At 46.3% G+C, this 18,711-nt stretch overlaps 1 protein-coding gene across 10 annotated transcripts in view; it reads left to right on the forward strand.

The window, feature by feature from the left end:
* The window catches only part of FGFR2 (fibroblast growth factor receptor 2), an 87,175-nt gene that overhangs the window by 43,548 nt on the left and 24,916 nt on the right, over window positions 1-18,711 (forward strand). For 4 of the 10 annotated variants that reach the window (XM_054071044.1, XM_054071037.1, XM_054071042.1 and 1 more), the window contains 3 exons: window positions 10,413-10,603; window positions 11,431-11,578; window positions 15,508-15,710. In XM_054071044.1, coding sequence (XP_053927019.1) covers window positions 10,413-10,603; window positions 11,431-11,578; window positions 15,508-15,710 — 542 coding nt within the window. Of the gene's footprint in view, window positions 1-10,412; window positions 10,604-11,430; window positions 11,579-13,180; window positions 13,326-15,507; window positions 15,711-18,711 lie in introns of all 10 variants that reach the window. The other 6 variants (XM_054071038.1, XM_054071043.1, XM_054071046.1 and 3 more) reach the window with 3 other exon arrangements.

Below are 18,711 nucleotides of genomic sequence, written 5' to 3' on the forward strand. Positions count from 1 at the left end.
AGGCTCCTGCACACGAGCTCAAAGAATGGTGGGGTAGAACTTGTGCTGCTATGACTTCTGCTCCTTTGGGGCTGATGAGACCCACCCGGTGCAGCCTGACAATAGGACTTTAAGGACAAACTGCTCTTAAAACCCTGTTGGTAATTTCTTGTTTTAAAACAAGAGCAGTCACATTGCCTTGCTTGGCTATTCCCGTGTCTTTTAATCCTCTGATAAATATGTGATTTGCAAGGATAGCTTCTAACTAATTCTGATTGTTAGTCCTCCCCTTCCCCCCTTACTGTTTTCACTGCCATCAATGGGCTTTGTATCATAGAATCTTCGAATGGTTTGGGTCAGCCCATCCATTCCACCCCCTGCCATGGGCAGGGACACCTCCCACTGGCTCAGGGGCTCCATCCAACCTGGCCTGGAACCCCTCCAGGGATGGGGCACCACCACTGCTCTGGGCACCCTGGGTCAGGGCCTCAACACCCTCATCGTGAAGAATTTCTTCTTTATATCTAATCAGTCTTGCTTGCCTTCTTTTCCCTGGCTTTGTGCCGTACGAGAAGGAGGTGTGCGGATGAACTTAGGCTGTAAAGGTGTTGTGCAAAAATGGATTTCAGCTAAAATGCACACAGGACGGCGATCTGCAGCTCTGCCGTAGAGCTATATCCAAAGAGACAGATGGGATAACATCAGCGGGAGCTTTGCCTGCTGGAGAAACAGTGCCGTTACTTCAAATTGGAGGTGAAGGGGGTGAAGCCAAGGACAAAGAGTTGGAATACAACGGATTAATTTATGTAAAGGTTTTTAAAAGGCACTGCCTTTTAATCAAGTGGTCTTGGTAGGGCACGAAGGCTGGAGTGGCACAAGGAAGTTAGATGGGGGGTGCAGGCTTTGCTGTGGGTACCAGATGGGTCTGCTCCTGGTGCATGGGATGAACTTTTAATCTTTAGAACTGAAATTCTTTAATAGACTGTTTTCAGGTGTTCAATTTTATGTGAAAGTATTCAGTGACAGCAGGGAATGTGTGGAGTCTGGCTCCCTATGGTCTCAGCTTATGCTGACTGCTTGTACCGGTCCACAAACCCAAGCAGAGATGGATGTTTGAGCCCCAGTAGTTAGCAATGATGAAGTACACGACACAGCAGCAAAAAGAAATGCCTTAATTTTATATAAAGGCTTCTAAATTTGAGGACAGAAGGGGTTTAGAAAGCAGTTTTGGAGGTTATTCCCCCACTCCCATCTCTGTGAGCAGGTCCCTGTGCTGCTGCAGCCACGCCAGCGTCGCTTCTGAACCTGGAGCTGAAACCTCTTCAAGCTCTCAGCCACCAAGATGACTTCTTTGAGTAGCGTTGGGCCGGTAGGCAACGCTGTGCATGGAAACTGCTCCTGTACGGCAACATTGAATAGCAGGAGCATTTGTTGGCTAACGCGGACTGATAAAAGATGCCAGGATTTGTACGGCATTTCTCTAGCACCGGTAACGCTGATCTGATCCGTGAGCTATTCTACACGTCTAGCTGAAAAGCTCCTGTTCTTTATCAAGTGTTCTTGCCAGGGATGGTCTGTTTCTCTGTGTTTAATGACAGTGATCTGTTATTCCTTGTAGACTTAAAACATCTTGTGATTTTGCAGAGTTTGAGAGGAGAACGTTGTCCCTAACCCGCTGTGGCTGTTCCCGTGGCGTGTATAAATCACCTAGGGAGCGATGACTTGAGGGCTGTCTACGTATGTATGTATAAATGGAACATGACAGTTCAGCAGCACTTCTGAATCGGCTATAAACAACACGCGGTGCTTCACGTTATGCAGAGAGTAAACCAAACTGACGTGCAGCTGGTAGAAGCTGCTCAACTCCTGGCTCGGATCTGTATGGTGAATGACATTAATTAGTGGAGGTGTTTTGCCTACACCTGCTCAGTCATTTCTGATCTTCTGGAAGAGCAGCCAGCACTCAGCCTTACTCTTCCACACCATGGAGCAAATGGTGGAGTTAGCAGTGTTTTCCTTCCAGCATTTCATAGCGCTCAGACCCCCATAAGCAATTGCTTATTGCTGGAGAAAGGAAGTGAAGGTTTGGCTTGGCCGTGTGTGGAAAGCTACCTTGATGGAGGAAATTCCTGCGGGGACTCTGACATCTGTTTAGTTACACCCCTCCTACACCACTCCACTCTGGGTATGGAGAGCAAGTGTAGTTTCAAATGGAGTCCTTTGTATGAACTTGGAAAATGCTGGATTTATAGAGAAATCTGAGTTGCAGTTCCTCTTGCCGTGGCTGCTCCTGGAATTCTCCTCAAAAGAGCTCTCTTAATTCAGAGAGCAATAATTAATCCCGGCTCTTGAATGCTCGAGAAGTGAGGCAGGATTTGCATCTCATGTAGGTGGGGGTGAAGGACAATGATACTTGTGTATCTTCTTCCAGACTGCATCCTCTGCTCTCGGCTAGAGCAGGGTGGAAGCTTGAAAGGTCTTTGCTCACAGAAAGGTGAGCAATGGATAAGGATTTAATTTTTCTTTTCATGGTTGATATTTAGCCCAAATAGGTAGAGAGATTGATATTGTGTGGCTGTCCCAGGGGCTTTAGGAAATGCCTTCACCCAGGGGTAGGTATCCACACCACCAAAAAACTTCATCAGAGATAGCAATAGTATAGAATCATAGAATCGTTAACGTTGGAAAAGACCTCTGAGCTCATTGAGTCCAACTATCAGTCCAACCCCCTTGTGCCTACTGAACCATGTCCCAGAGTGCCACATCCCCAGGGATGGAGACTTCACCATTGCCCTGGGCAGCTTGTTCCAATGCTTGTTCGATAGCAGCGTCTCAACAGGGATGCCAAAAATTGAGCATAGAGACAGCGGCTTGCACAGGTACAGAGAATTGTTTCCTCAAACCTTGGGTGACGTGGCTGTTAGTGGCACTCTTTAGAAGACGTGATATTTCAGCTTTGAGATGGCAGTGGGTGCACTGGTCCCTGTGGAAAGCTGGAGCTGTACCTGTGAGCTTTCACCCTCTTGGCAACTCCAGGCAGCAGTTAAGTCACCGGTGCAGTTGCCATCTGACTGCATTTGTGTTGGAGCAGTTTTGGTGGTAATGTGGGTGTAGTTTGAAAGAGGGCGTGAGGAAGGGGCTCTGAGCATCCCAGAGATGGGTGACACCACTGGCTTCCCACCCCACAAGGCTAAGTCCCATGTGGTGGCGCGAGGGATGTGTTGGGCAGGTGTACACCTATCTATAAAGTACCTGCCAAGAAAATCCCCAGGCATGGCCCGTTGCTGGGTGGGAGAGGACCCATGCAGTTACTGTGGGGACAGAGCTATGTAGGAACGCATTCTTCCACCAGCAGTGCTGGTCCCTGAGCTCGGTGGCCTTCGGGGACCTGCTGTGTTAGGTATGTGGCTCAGTAGAAGTGGTGGGAGAATGACTGCTATGACCCAGGGAAGAAACATTTCAGTCCCAGTGTGTGATGAAACAGCTGTGATTAATCTTTAAGGCTGAAGAGTCAGTCTTGTGAGTTTGGGATGCTCAGGCAAGGCGAGCGCCTGGGATTACACTCTGGCTTAAACCACTGCAGGACACTTTTGAAACACATAATTTACATCCTAATTAGGATTTGCCAAACAGAAAGAGATGTTGCACGGTCCATAGAAAGGTGGTTGGGAATGGGCAGTGTGTTCCCTGACCAGGGTCCAGCCTGCTGCTGAAGGTTTCCCGTGCCCCGTCAGGCAAAACAAGCAGTGAGAGCTGGACGTGCTGTGCTGACCAGGGTGAGGGAAGAGGCTTTCAGTTTTGTCTGGGCTTTCAGTTAAGCAGAGAGGCAGCAGGAACTGTTTTTTATTCAGTGATGACTGAACGCGCAGTACCTCTACCAGGGACTATTGATCCAGAATGGTTAATGATGCTGCAGTGAGAGGCATCATTTGAGGGACCCCTCTGGAGCTTCGCAGTGGCAGCCATCAAAATGACTCCTCGGAGTCAGTAACATCTCAAAACTGGTATTGAAGAATCTGATGAATGTGTTTGTTTAAACATTGTGGAAAAGAATTAGGTAACTTTTCTTTCCTCCCTCCCCCTCTTTATTGAGCATCTCTGTTGGCTCAGAACTCATGTTTGGTCTTGCATTTGCTATTCAGCTTTTATTTTCCTAGGCTGCACTTGAATCATGCATTTGCAAGGAGAGGAAACAAGCACATTCAAAAGGAGAAAATAAGAGTAGTTTTCATTTTTTTTTCCCCAAATGAATCAAATGTCTTTTCCAAAGCTCATTGAATTCCATGTGAGTTTGTCCCCTGACTTCAATGGGCTTTGGTTCTGGCTTTTAGCTCCCATGAAAGGTCCTGAACTGTCTGCGCTAGGGTGGCAAGGAGGCTTGGATAGACAATTAGCAGAGCTCTTCTCAGCTGCTGGCACAGCCAGGTTGCTAAGGAGACTTGGCCTCGGGATGGGCCCCAGAGCTCACCCCTTCCGGGGCTATTGTCTCCTCTCCCTGCCAAGGCACTCCAGGAGCAGCAGAGCCACTCTTGCAGTCACAATACGCACTACTTCGGCATCTGGCAACAGCAAATCCTGCCCTACATCTTTCCTCTGCTGGCGAGCTTGGCCAGCAGGCTCTCTTCCTGCTGTGTTTCCATCCCTGCACGCTGTGCACTAGGGCCAGAGCGGTGGGATGACATCTTCTGGGCTCTGTTGACTGTGAAGCTTGAGCTTTGGCCCCGTCACACACCTCCGTAACCCAATGGCTTCACCTAGTGCATTTGCGTCTTCCCTCTACTGTCTCCCTTTTCTCTGGTTTCCCTCCGCGTTAGCTGGTCAGCAAAAAAGATTGTAGGAGATAAAGCCAAGAATGGGAGAGGGATGAGCCCACTTGTAGGAACCACCTTTCCAGGGAGTTAAATTTCTTAAAAAGCTAATTCTTGGGGCACTTTGAGGTGTGCAGGCTCCGGTAGTCATTTCCAGGATGGTTCTTTCAGTCACTTCTCCCCCGCAGGATGGAAGGCTGGGCTCCCACCCATCCCCAGGTGTCCTCTAGGGCTGGAAGATTCCTGGGCAGCTCCTTCCATTGTACCGGTTTTTCAGAAACTTGGAATTTTCCAGCTTTTCCTGGATTCTTTGTGGTTTTCTTTCTCGGAGGAAGGTATTCTCAAGCTTTAACATTAACAGGCTAAATGACAGTTTCTTCTAAGCCGCTGGGCAGGTCTTGTTGTTACTTGTCTTTTCAGATAGTGAGTCTATTTGTCCATAGATAAGCAAGGAGAATTGCTCAAGCAATTCTGAGCAGAAATGCTCAAGCCCTGGGCACTTTTATGATGGTGTAAAATTTAGATGCTTTTAGCCTTGAATGTGGTAGCCCTCATGTAAGCAATCGTTGTCACTCTGCCTTTGGTAGATAAGTGACTCTTCAAACAGGCGTGGTGGTGTTATTTTGTCTGAACCGCCGGCTGGAGAAAGCAGGCTGTGTCCGTCTCTTGAGGTGGGATCCAGCGTTAAGTATGCTTTCTCTTTAAGAAGTGTTGTAAACTTAGACTTTGGGAAGAACTATAATAAAAATGAAACGTAACATATGGAGACTTAAACATAACTGTCAGTTTGGCTCAATTACTTTCAGATCGATGTACGGAAAATATTTTTCATAGAATCATAGAATAGAGTTATTAAGGTTGGAAAAGACCTATAAGACCATCAGATCCAACTCTCAGCCCCCCCATGCCTGCTAAACCATGTAGCAAAGTGCCACAGCCACACGTTTCTTGAAGGCCTCCGGGGATGGGGACTCCCCGTCTGCCCTGGGCAACCTCTGCCTTCACCACTCTGTTAGTAAAGGTATTTTGCCTAATATCCAATCTAAACCTCCCCTGGTGCAGCTTGAGGCCATTCCCTCTCATCCTGTCACCTGTCACTTGGGAGAAGAGACCAACACTCACCTCACCACAACCTCCTTTCAGATTTAAAAGTTTTTAAACCTCCATTCCATTTGCTTTTAAACATTTACTACATCTCAGTTGGGCCAAGAAGGTCCATTTGAGAAGGCATGGCATATCTATGAAAAACTTGAAGGTCTGTGTGTAGTTCGCAAGGTAACTAATGTTTATGTTAATAAAATTAGCATCTACTACTTTTTATGGTCGTATGATGCATTGTTTAGGATGGTTGGAGACTGTGGGGAGAGTTTCTGTATTATCGCATGTGCTGTTGATTGTTTTTGAAACATATTGTGTTAGTGGTGAAACACTAAAATTTCAGTGGCCAAATTGTAAAGATTTATTTCTTGATGTTCTGGTTCAATTCCATATTAATGAGCAATGGGGATATTGAAACCACTGCGGCTACAGAGCTACGAGATTTGTTGCCAACTTGTTTTTTCTGAGTTAAGTAACTAGAGATGTATATGGTCATTAGAGTTTAGTGATGATGCTGATTGTGATTATTAAGTTATGTAAGGCTAATGATAAAATCGGTTTAACTGGTCTTTAAGACTTTTAAAAGGCAAGCTTGACTCTTTTCCTAGGATTAGTAAAACAGAATGCTCAGTTTCCATCGGAGTGTAGTCAGTTGTTTGAGTGATGATATCTGCTTACAAATGACCAGCTTGTATTTTGAATGCGAAATAGTGATGTGAGATTTATGCATATGGTTTTGACAGTTCCTGCGCTTAAGCAGAGTCCTTCGATGTGGGTGGCTTGCATCCCAAACAGGGTAACATCCCAAAGTTACTCTTTCAAAGAGGTGATGCTGTGCGGAATTACACTCGGTCATTTGCAGTTAGTGGAACTTTCTCGGTATTTAGGGTTTTTCCCCCATTGTGGACTGTATTTACTGTGGTATTGGTCTTGGGTTGTCGTGAAACCCTGCTGCAGTTGCACCAATGGGCACATTCCTCTGCGTTATCTGCTTGTGTGGGCATAGAATCCTCCCTTCTGCTCACAGGGAGCTGACAAACAGCAGTCATTGCTCTGTGTGCTGAGGAGTGACTAAAATTTGATCTTAACACGTGTACCCTTAGAAAAGAAATTTCGTCAAAGTTTTATCCTTCCGTATACGTGAACTTTATTTCATTTTTTTAAAGCAATTTGGTACCAACCAAGAATGTAAGAACTTCGCTTTTACTTCTTTGCTTTGCCTCCTCTTCTCGGTAGAGGAAACGTTTGACAGTCATCGATAAAAGATTAAATCCTTGATGGCTATTGGGGTAAACTAAACACTTCTCCTGGGTTGGTGCTGGCATAGTAGGAATGTTTCCAAGACATTTCAGGCCTCGTTCTCTGGTTTGTTTAAGGGCAGAGAATAAGGTCACAAAGGAAATCAAACCCTGATGTGGAGAAATGAAACATGAGGCCTACTGACTTCTAAAAAACATTTTAAATAACATTCTCTAAGGTTTCATTTTATACTGAAGGCAGCTGTAATAAGTTTTGGAAGATGGTGTAAGGTTTCTATTAAAGAGAGGGGTTTTGCTTGCTGTTTTTGTACCTAAATGAAGGCGCGAGGGAGACAGAATTAGAGCTTATTTAGTATAAGGTGAGAAACGAAAAGTTCTCTCCAGAAAGGTGAAATAGTAATTTATATGTTCTACTGTAATTTACAAATTAAAAATATTAAACTGTTCCTAAGTCTTTGAAAATTGCACACGTAGCCGTGGAATAATTTAATAACTGCAACCCAACTGCTCTTTTGCCACGAGTAAAATGACTGCTGCTTTGTAGGACGCTGCCAGCGTAGCCTCGGTGAATAAATTCCCAGTAGATATTTGCTGCACGCCAAATATATTGGACTGTATAAAAGATCCCATTGTTCCACAGGCATCATTATTTGCTATTACACTTGCAATGTTTGCTTGTGAAAGAGTTTATTGGAAACTAGTATGTTTAAGAAGGAGCGCTCGGTTTGGAGTTCAGTTGATTTGGCTTGCACTGGCGAAGCTCTTACAGCACACGGCCTCAAAAAATAAATATTCAGATCCCCTTTTTTTAACTTGTCTTTGACAGAATTCCTGGAGAAGGGGCTGGGGCTGGGCAATCGGTGTTTAACTTTCAATTCCAAAGTTGAAAGCATATGCGAGTCAGTATTAACTTTACTTTCTTATAAAAAGAAATAGGCAGAGTCACTTTTGCATGGAGAGGGCGATGAGTTCACAGCCAGGCTGATGAAATGTCCCCACTCGGAAGGTTTTCTGGAGAGGGCGGCAGCATCCGTCCTGCTTACTGCTGGATAGTAAAGAGATTTGGTGACCGGGGCTGTGATTTCCAGGACTTTCTCTTATGCCGTGTTTGAATGAGAAGTTTTTATGCTTTCCCCACTTGCCTTGTCCAGCAGAGAAAGGCAGGGGTGGCCCTGGGGCTGGGGTGGCCCTGGGGCTGGGGTGGCCCTGGGGCTGGGGTGACTCTGGGGCTGGGGTGACTCTGGGGCAGGGGTGGCCCTGGGGCTGGGGTGACTCTGGGGCTGGGGTGGCCCTGGGGCTGGGGTTGCCCTGGGGCAGGGGTGGCCCTGGGGCAGGGGTGGCCCTGGGGCAGGGGTGGCCCTGGGGCTGGGGTGACTCTGGGGCTGGGGTGGCCCTGGGGCTGGGGTGGCCCTGGGGCTGGGGTGACTCTGGGGCAGGGGTGGCCCTGGGGCTGGGGTGGCCCTGGGGCAGGGGTGGCCCTGGGGCTGGGGTGACTCTGGGGCTGGGGTGACTCTGGGGCTGGGGTGGCCCTGGGGCTGGGGTGACCCTGGGGCAGGGGTGGCCCTGGGGCAGGGGCGGCCCTGGGGCAGGGGTGGCCCTGGGGCAGGGGTGGCCCTGGGGCTGGGGTGGCTCTGGGGCTGGGGTGGCTCTGGGGCTGGGGTGACTCTGGGGCTGGGGCGGCCCTGGGGCTGGGGTGACTCTGGGGCTGGGGTGACTCTGGGGCTGGGGTGACTCTGGGGCTGGGGCGGCCCTGGGGCTGGGGTGACTCTGGGGCTGGGGCGGCCCTGGGGCAGGGGTGGCCCTGGGGCTGGGGTGCTGGGCTTCTGCCCTCTCCACCGCACAGAAGATGTTAGAAGCTTTTAAATCAGGCTGAGTGAGGGTGATGGGAAGTGGCTTTGCTGTCATAGCTGAGGGTGAGGCTCCTAGCAGTGCTTGGCCAAAGACTGTGCGTATTGAATCCATTGCATCCACCCTGTTGGACTGGGAATGGTGGCCGAGGTGGCTCTCTGGGTACCCCGATGATACAGGGAGCCTGCTCTGTGTTCAGTGATGTGAGCTTGACCAGGAATCGTAGAATCATTGAGGTTGGAAAAGACCTCCAAGGTCATCCAGTCCAGCCACCAACCCAATCCTACCGTACCATGTCCCAGAGTGCCATTGCCACACACTTCTTGAGCCCCTCCAGGAATGGAGACTCCACCACCGCCCTGGGCAGCCTCTGCCAGGGCTTCACCACCCTGTCAGTAAAGAAATTTTTCCTAATATCCAGTCTGAATCTCTCCTGCTGCAGCTTGAGTTCTTTTCTCTTGTCCTGTCACTCCTTCCTTGGGAGAGGAGACCAGCAGCCACCACACCACAACCTCCTTTCAGGAGCTGCAGAGTGCGATGAGGTCTCCCCTCAGCCTCCTCTTCTCCAGCTTAAACAGCCCCAGGGCCCTCAGCCACTACTTGTAAGACTTCTGCTCCAGACCCTTCCCCAGCTCTCCTCTGGACCCTTTCCAACCTCTCAATGTCCTCCAAAACTGAACCCAGGATTTGAGATTGGGCCCTTTCTCTGGAAAAGAACATTTGATAAATGCTTAAGGAAGTCCAAAGATAAAAAGCTGTACTGGCTCACATTAGGTACACTGTGGTTTTCCAGAGAACTCTTGTGTTTCCTGGTGTCCTGCTCAGAAGAAGAACGAGCTGGTGTTTCTGCTGCTCTGTCTGGGTGAAGCGGAGAGCATCTATCTAGGTGGGACTGGCTTTGAAAGGTCGAGCTGGCCGGTATCTGCATCCTGCCCGCGGATTTTCACGGCTGAGGCTTCTGCTGCTCATTTTGAGAAATTCCCTTTGGTTTATTTTAATACTTTTTAAAATTAATCAATACTATTTCTTCTTATTTTGTGGAGTTTTCATACGATCAGAATGTTTAAAAACCCAGAGGTATTTATTGCAATAGCTCAAAAGAAAAGGAAGTGATTATACTTAATTTTTGCTGAGTTAAACTATGAAAAATGCTTGAAGTTTTTAAGCAGGGTTTCTCCCTTCCCCCCAGATCGCCAATCTTTCTGTTACAAGTGGAGCACTCAAGTCATCTCCTTTGAACTGTACTTTTTGTTATACGTTTTGGCTGCAGTGTTATTTCAGAGGAGTCAGCCAACAGGCTTACAGGGCTTTTTGGCTCGAGTTCACTTACAGTTTTCTTGGCAGCTCTGCTTATTTATGCATCTTTATTTCTCTCCCTCTCTCTCCTGCTTCTTCTTGCTCCCCCTCCCCACCCGAACAGAGCGATCACCGCACAGACCCATCCTCCAAGCTGGTCTTCCAGCCAATGCCTCTGCCGTCGTTGGAGGGGACGTCGAGTTTGTCTGTAAAGTCTACAGCGACGCTCAGCCTCATATTCAGTGGATAAAACACGTAGAGAAGAACGGCAGTAAATACGGACCAGATGGGCTGCCGTATCTTCAGGTTCTAAAGGTGAGGCTTTACAGATGCCAACGATGGTGACGACTTCTTTGAAACATTGAATTTATTTGGTGTAAATCCAAGAATTTTGATATCTGACCTTATTTTGAAAATGGAAGTGTTTGTTACAAATGAAATGATGAGTTAGAGAAACATCTGATACTCGTAAATGCTAATTGTGCAGCATGTAGGCACTTTTGCTCTTTGTTTTACTTCATGAAGTCCTTTATCTCTGAATGTTTCAGGCATGACTTATTCAGAAAAAAGTGAAAACCCTCTTAAAGAACATCCGTGACATTTATGTTTCAGTAGAACGTGTCCAGACATACCCAGGAGAATCTGCTCCATTTCTTACCCATTTCTTCAGCCTCTTTATTTCAAAGTAATGTGGCACCTGCTGCCAAAAGCTTGTTGGCAGGATTGGGTTTTCTAGATGCGGAGCCTGATGACCGTTTTTCACCGGCGTATCGGTGGTGTCATTCCTGTCGGCAGGCGTTTTGAGTGACCCTGTCCAAGGACACACCGAAGGTTTCCAGGCTGGGTGGCACTGCCAAAACTCAGCGCGTTGGCTGGCAGGACAGCCAGCTGTGTAACATCTTGTTCCATGCAGCCAGTGTACCAGCCCAGGTCCCTTTTTTCCTCCCACACCGCTGTTTTCTATCTCCTCGTGTGATGCTTTGGATTTAAAAAACCCAACCAGACGCTAAACTCTCAATGTTTTGACTTTTATGAAGCGGAAGACATGTTCTTATGAGGTGTTGGTGGTGGGACCGTAGACAGATTGGTGTCCGTGTTGGGCAGCAGTGACATTGTTCTCCTGTGTTATTGGTCTATTCTAGCATTCGGGGATAAATAGTTCCAATGCTGAAGTGCTGACACTGTACAATGTGACAGAGGCGGACGCTGGAGAATATATTTGTAAGGTCTCCAATTATATAGGGGAGGCCAACCAGTCTGCCTGGCTTTCTGTTCTGCCGAGTATACCAGGTAACAATGTTTTTTAAAGCAAGCTGGATGTAGAAGCTGGAAAAGGTGGTGCTTTGGGAGACTGCAGGCAGCTTGTAGGATAACTCTTTGGCCTTGTGGTCTGTGTAATCCTCCTTTGGTGATGCAACTGGTGTTACGCCAGCAGCCATGGAAAAATTCCCACAATACTCTGTGTACCGTAGGCACTGGTTTCTGACACTGGTCTTTGTTCTCTCTTGTGTTTGGTGTCTTTGTGCTTTGTGTGTTTGTGTCCGGTGTTAATCCTGTGTGCTTTGCAGTTTACTGCGAGGGTACTCCCTGAATAATGTAATTACGACCCAATTAGTGTGTATTTATACACACACATACACACACACACACATGTATGTGTGTGTATATGAAATGTTCACATAAGTAGCCACTGCAGCATGAGGCAGCTCAGTTTTGTCACTGATACCATCCCACATCACCTACAACTGCACAAGGTGGGATGGTTTTCCAGCTGTTTTTCACCCGCCATTAACTGGAGAATAACCCAGCAATAGCGAGAAAGGCCGGCAACGCTGCGACTGCAGTTCACAACTCAATGTAGTTTGAAATGGTCTGTGTTTATTCCCTCCTCATATAGTGCAAGATAACGTCTTTTTTAATGGAACGGAGACAAAAACCAGCAAACAATAATTTCCCTGAATCTCCATCATGGAGATGCTGATGCCCTGCTGGGCTCATCTTGGGATGGCTGGAAAGTTCATAGAATCATGGTGTGGTTTGGGTTGGAAGGGACCTCCAAACCCATCCAATTCCAACCCCCGTCATGGGCAGGGACACCTCCCACGAGTCTAGAAGGGAAGTAGGAAAAAACCCTTCTGGAATATTATTTTTTTTTTTAACTCCCTAAGATTTAGAAAATTATATTTTGTTTCCATCTACTGCTTTTTGAACCTTTTGGGTCCTGTTTTTCTCCACATCTCAGAGAGCCATGACGGATCTCTTTTGAACAAGACCTGAGCTGCTTCCTTCCTCTCTCCACTGTGCCTCTGAGCAGCCCACCACACATTGGTGTGGTGACTTCAGATGAAACTGAGGGTGGGCAGCACTGCACAACGTACGATATTGAGGTGTGATGCAGTGGCCGATGCAAGGACCGTGCGCTGCTTAGGACAGCTACTAAGTTGTGTCCTTGGGAGCAGAATTTGCCCCTTTTTTTAACCCTTTCAGAGAATATTTTTATACTAAATCCGTTCCTCTAAGCCAGGCAGCTACACATGCCTCATTCTGTCCTCCTTTGTTTTCTCTTTGCTTTTCTTTCAACTTTCTTGTATTTCAAAAGGAAGAAGCAGCAAAATAAAGCCTTGTGGGTTAATTTTTCCATGTCAGTTGATTTCATGCATGTCTAGGTGGTGAGTTTAAGTCTGGTGAAGGGTGTCAATTACTTTCTGAGGTGAGCTGGGCCCTGTTGGTAAACGCCTTTTGGATGAGGGATTGTGGATGGGGAAGGAGCTTTGCATCTCTCCGCCTCTGCCTTTACAAAGAGAGAAGCCCTGTGGCTCCGTCTCCCTATCCACAAGGATTCTCTCAATGTCTAGCTTTTTCTCTTGCTTCCCTCTTTTGTTTTTTTTGTAGGCTGCCGGTGTTAACACCACGGACAAAGAAATTGAGGTTCTCTATATACGGAATGTAACTTTTGAGGATGCTGGGGAGTATACATGCTTGGCGGGTAATTCTATTGGGATATCCTTTCACACTGCATGGTTGACAGTTCTGCCAGGTATACACTGCTCTCTTTCCTTGGTTTTTCCTCTTTTGTTTTTTTCCCCTTGTTGATCGCTGCAGAATTAGCACGGCTTCTGTCTCAGAAAAGGACTTTTACAATGATTTTGTTTTAAACCCAGCTGTCTCAAGGCAATGAATTGATTTGTCGCAGATTTGCAACTCAAAAAAACCTAAAAACAAAAAAAAAAAGGGGGGGGGGGCGGGGAATGTCAATTGCACTCAACTGAAATATTTTTACAGCTGTTACACGTTCATCAGAAATGCTAAAGAGCTGCATTTCCTTAGCATTTCGGCGAGATTGCTGAAAATCAGCGCATTAATCATTGTAAACTTTTCCAAGAGGGAGGAAATTCAAAGTTTCTTATGAAGCTTTGGGACTAATTTGGCTACGACCATGTACCGGTTCATCAAAATACCCAAGCTATTTGATGTACTTAAATTCACTTTTACCTATCATCCAAAACTCTAGTGGAAATACTATTTTCAATGCCAATGGCTCGTGTACAGAAGCAGTGCTTTCCATATCTTGGGAATCGGCTCCGTGCATCTTTAAACATTGCATGCTCTAAGAAAAGTAGTCGTTTGCTTTTACTGCAAAGCATGTCTCGCTGTTCTGGGGTTGATGGTGTTTCTGCCTTGAAAAGAAACAAACATCAATGTGCTTTTATTGCCTGAAAATTGTTCTCAGCTGTTAGAAGATGTAACCTTAGTTGGTTTTGACGCTAGTCAAATTGTCTCGTTTATAACTGTTGGCAGCAGCCTTAGGAGTTCCTTGGGAAAAACAGGAACCACCTGAGGTTTGCTGGGTCATCGTGTGCTTATTATTAATTGTTAATCCTGAGTAAAAGGCACCAAACCCGCATGTGCGTATCGCTGACGTTCACAATATGGGAGTGAAATGTTCCCATTCTCTGCAAATAATTTCTTAGGCTTTATTAAAATATATTAAACAAGGCAATATTATCACATCTCACTCTTGCGTGAACACGGAGCCTGCGTGGTCTGGCACCAAGCGGGCCAAGCGGTGCTTGTGGAGAGCTCGCTTCTGCTTAACAGCATTTGCATTTCGCAAGTGCTTGAACAGTGATTTTATTTTTTTAACCAATTTTCTTGAATGGAATATTTTTTTATAAGCCCAGAATGAGGCACAAGGAAATTTCAGCTTGAACGTGCATTGCTTGTAGAGTGACTGCTGATTGCTGTGGAATGCTGTTTATCCGGGGCTCGGATCCCAGATAAGGCATTAGGGACAGTGTTTGCGCATACAACTGTCTCGAAGATAACTTCAAAATGGTTTCAATCGGAGCAACAGCTCTGTAGAACCACTCCCACCAAAATCTAATCTCCTAGACTGGTGACCAGTGATAGGAGGGCACTGGAAATATGCAGCCCTCACAAAAGAGGGCTCACTAATTAATGTATTGCTAGCAGTTCGGCTTTCGCTTGCGTTATGCTTTTTAATCCCATACTGGGCTTTTCAGAGGACCTCGGGGGAGTTCAGCACCCGGCGTGAACCGCAGCGAGTTCAGCGGCTGGGCAGCCAGGTCCTTGAGACGCTCAAAATCCCCAAGCTGGATTTAGAAATGGGATGAGGGACCGATTCCTCCTGCCTTCCCTCTGGATTTTGAGATCCTATGGAAAATTCTGAATAAACAGGCAATGCAGACTCAAGCCCAAATGCCTACTTGTGAATTTAGCCACTTTTTTTTTAGGCTGGCTAATGCCATATTTTATCTTTAGTTGTATCTTGACGTGGTTAAAAAAAATTAATGTGTTCTGAAGTTTGACTTGAGCAACAAAATGAACCTGAGCTTGGTTTGAAAACTTTGTTTTTTGATATTCCCCTAAAATTATGCTTGATTATCCAATATATGTGTGTGTGTATATGTATATGTAGATACGTATCTGACACATGTATAGGTCTACATATTTATGCATTCACACAAGCTGACGCTCGGTGGCAAACTGAGAAGTCGAAGCAGTGATCTGGAAAGAGCGATTGCTCATGGATTGCAAGATGACCTAAACGTTTGCAGTATTCTTTATGTCACACAGTCACTGCAAGAATTGCTGACGTTTTACCATTTAATCTCATTCCAAGCTCTGTACTGAACTATGTGTGTACCGTGTGCTGACTTTATGGTGTGATTATTCCCTCCTAAAAACTTCCAATCCAGCTCCGGAGAAGGAAAAAGAATACCCGACATCTCCCGACTATGCGGAAATAGCGATTTACTGTGTCGGGGTCTTCTTCATCGCCTGTATGGTGCTGACCGTCATCCTGTGTCGCATGAAGAACACCACCAAGAAGCCCGACTTCAGCAGCCAGCCCGCCGTCCACAAGCTGACAAAGCGAATCCCTCTGCGCAGACAGGTAACAGAAAGTAGATAAAGAGTTTGAAGACCTTTTACCAACCAACCGAGCCAGCACATCCTTCCGACAAAAGCTTTGGAATAAGCATTAAATCAGATTGTACTGGGGGTGGGATTTAACCTGGCACCTGGGAGTCGGATAGGGGGAGGAATTCCATCCTACGGCAGCAACGTGTGTCTCAAGTCAAGGACATCAGGGCAGGGACGCTAGAGGAGAAATGTAAAAGTTGGAATAGGTTCTGTATAAGCAATCCACGGATGGAAAAAAAGATGTATTTAAAGCATTTTGGGAGCTGGTCCCACAGCTCATTAAAGGCAGTGGAAAAATTTTTACTGACTTAATGGACTTTGGAACAGAATCCTATTTAATTGTGTATTTATGATGTTTCTAAGGTGACTGTTATCGCAGTAACCAGGTACCAGATACAGAGAGGTGTTTTTCAGGAAGGATTTTGAAGATTGAAGGGAGGGAATTCCATAGCTGAGCATCCAGAAACCACCCCAAACCAGAAAAAATACTGTAGTAAACTGAAAATAGGGGAGATGCTGTAACCGATCTTGGGCAGTTTGGTTAAGATGCTGATGGGTTTGAGTGAGGAGCAAAAGAAAATGTCAGATTTTAAATGCACACAACTGCATGTGGACATTATTACTTTTTCCTGAACCTTTCTGTCAGGGTTTTTGAATCTCCTTGGTTAGAAGTGTTACAGAGCCATCCCTCTGCTCATGCATTAACCATTCCCCTCTAAAGTGCAGTGTCGTATGAACTCTTGGGGTGGAGGACGTGAAGTTTTTCTGAGCTGAGAACTTGTCTGTTTTATGAGCAAAAATATTAATTCCTGGTTTTGTCTGACTCAGCTGCTGGGTTTTTGTTGCTGTTCTTTTCTGATTTTATTCATTTGCTTGCGGGTCACTAGGAAGGGGAGGGACTTCTGCCTCTGAGTAAAGTGAGTATCAGAAAGAGGGACGAGAAGCCCTCTGCTCGATTTACGCATCTCTATGGCTAAACTTCGATTTAGCTTTCTGCACAAAGGAGGCTTTTCAAATGGTGTATACTGACACAAAGACACAGACGTATCAGCTGCTTAGATGAAAGACATTTATGAGATTTCTGCCTGAATATAAAAGCATTATAATGACTCAGAGGTAAGTTGACAGAATAAAAAATGCCTACGGTTTGGTGTGACCTCAGTTTTGTCATTTGGAAATGGTGCCTCGGAGGGAGAGCGCTATTTCATTGCATGCGACAGCAGTGCCAACCGCTGCCCTCAGTTCGGTTATTTATCATTCAGTGATGCAATATGGACCTGTTCCAAAGCTATTGTTTTCAGAGAGGAAAAAAAAAACCCCTGTCTTATGACACTCTTGTCAGATTGGCTGTTATCAGTTTATTTTGGTTTTTATAGGTTTTCTTAGCAAAAATAGCATTTTGCTTTTAAAAGTGGGAATGATCTTTTGAAAATCAGTATATGTTTGAATTTGTATTTCAAGCAAAAATTGCACTACTCACAATTCTCCTGAGGGCTTTTTTGTGAACGGGAGTTTCTCGTTGAAGGGGACTCTGCTGTCCTGTCTTTGCAGAGGAAAATACAGCTGCTATAAGCATTAGAAGGTGTTCTGTTGGTTTCACTGATCACCAATTGTTTCTGTTCGTTGGAAAGGCAGGATGAGATGAGCAGTCCCTTAAAACTTGCTCATCGAAAGGAAGGTTCCTTCCCTTCCCAGAGGATGTCTCCTTTGTCGCTGAAACTGCAGCAGTTGTTTTGTTTCTGCATCTTTTAAAGCTGGTTTTGGATTTCAGAAGTGTTGTCACAAATCACGAATTAAAAAAATAATGCAGGAGGTGTTTTATTGAATTGATGTGTGTTTCGGGATTATCCCACTTGTTTCTACTGCCAGGCTCACTTTCTTTTATCCTGGCATGGTTTTCTTGCTAAACCTCCATCTGTCTGTTGCTCACAGAAGGTTCTCCTTTGCCTTTGTGCTGTGCAGAGGAGGAAGAGAGGGAGAGAAGTGGCCGAATTGTTGAGAGGATGGGTGAGAGCAAGCAGGGGGATGCTCCTGGCAGGTAGACTGTGTGAATCAGACAGAGATATGGGGCTGGGTGATGGAATTTGTTGGAATTCCGAAGAAATGAGGCCATAGATTGAGGAATTCTTGATCTTGTTTTCAAAGCGCTCTGCTGCTGGGTCAAGCTCCCTAAGGATCTGGGTATGAAAATAATCCTGGTTCACCGAGAGGCATTGGTAGGGCTGTGATGCCTTCTTGTCTGAGCGGGATAAGGGTCTTGCTGAGCAACATCTGGTTTGGGTTGCAGGTCTGGATTCTCGTACACTATTTAGTCTGAGCTACCACAGGAGTTTATCATTCCCCACATGCAGGCGTGTTTTTTTCCTGCCAAACTGCGGTTCTTTTCACATTCGTAAGAAGGGTCATGATGAAGTCGGGAATTATCAGTTCCCTCCCCCTCACTGCTATCTGAGACTTGGTTTTCGAAATAGAAGCTGCTTACAGGGAAACCCAGCAAGCAGCTCCTCTTCTCTCTGCAAAAGCAGAGAGCGACAGTGCTTTGTTGGTAGTGGCCACAGAATCACAGACTCACCAGGTTGGAAAGGACCCATTGGATCATCGAGTCCAACCATTCCTAACACTCCCTAAACCATGTCTCTCAGCACTTCATCCACCCGTTCCTTAAACACCTCCAGGGAAGGCGACTCCACCCCCTCCCTGGGCAGCTGTTCCAGTGCCCAATGACTCTTTCTGTGAAGAATTTTTTTCTGATATCCAACCTGACCCTCCCCTGGCGGAGCTTGAGGCCATTCCCCCTTGTCCTGTCCTCTGTCACTTGGGAGAAGAGCCCAGCTCCCTCCTCTCCACAACCTCCTCTCAGGTAGTTGTAGAGAGCAATAAGGTCTCCCCTCAGCCTCCTTTTCTCCAGGCTAAACAACACCAGCTCTCTCAGCTGCTCCTCGTCAGACGTTCTCCAGCCCCTCACCAGCTTTGTTGCT

Source organism: Cuculus canorus, chromosome 7, assembly GCF_017976375.1.
Source record: "Cuculus canorus isolate bCucCan1 chromosome 7, bCucCan1.pri, whole genome shotgun sequence".
Lineage (NCBI taxonomy): Eukaryota > Metazoa > Chordata > Aves > Cuculiformes > Cuculidae > Cuculus > Cuculus canorus.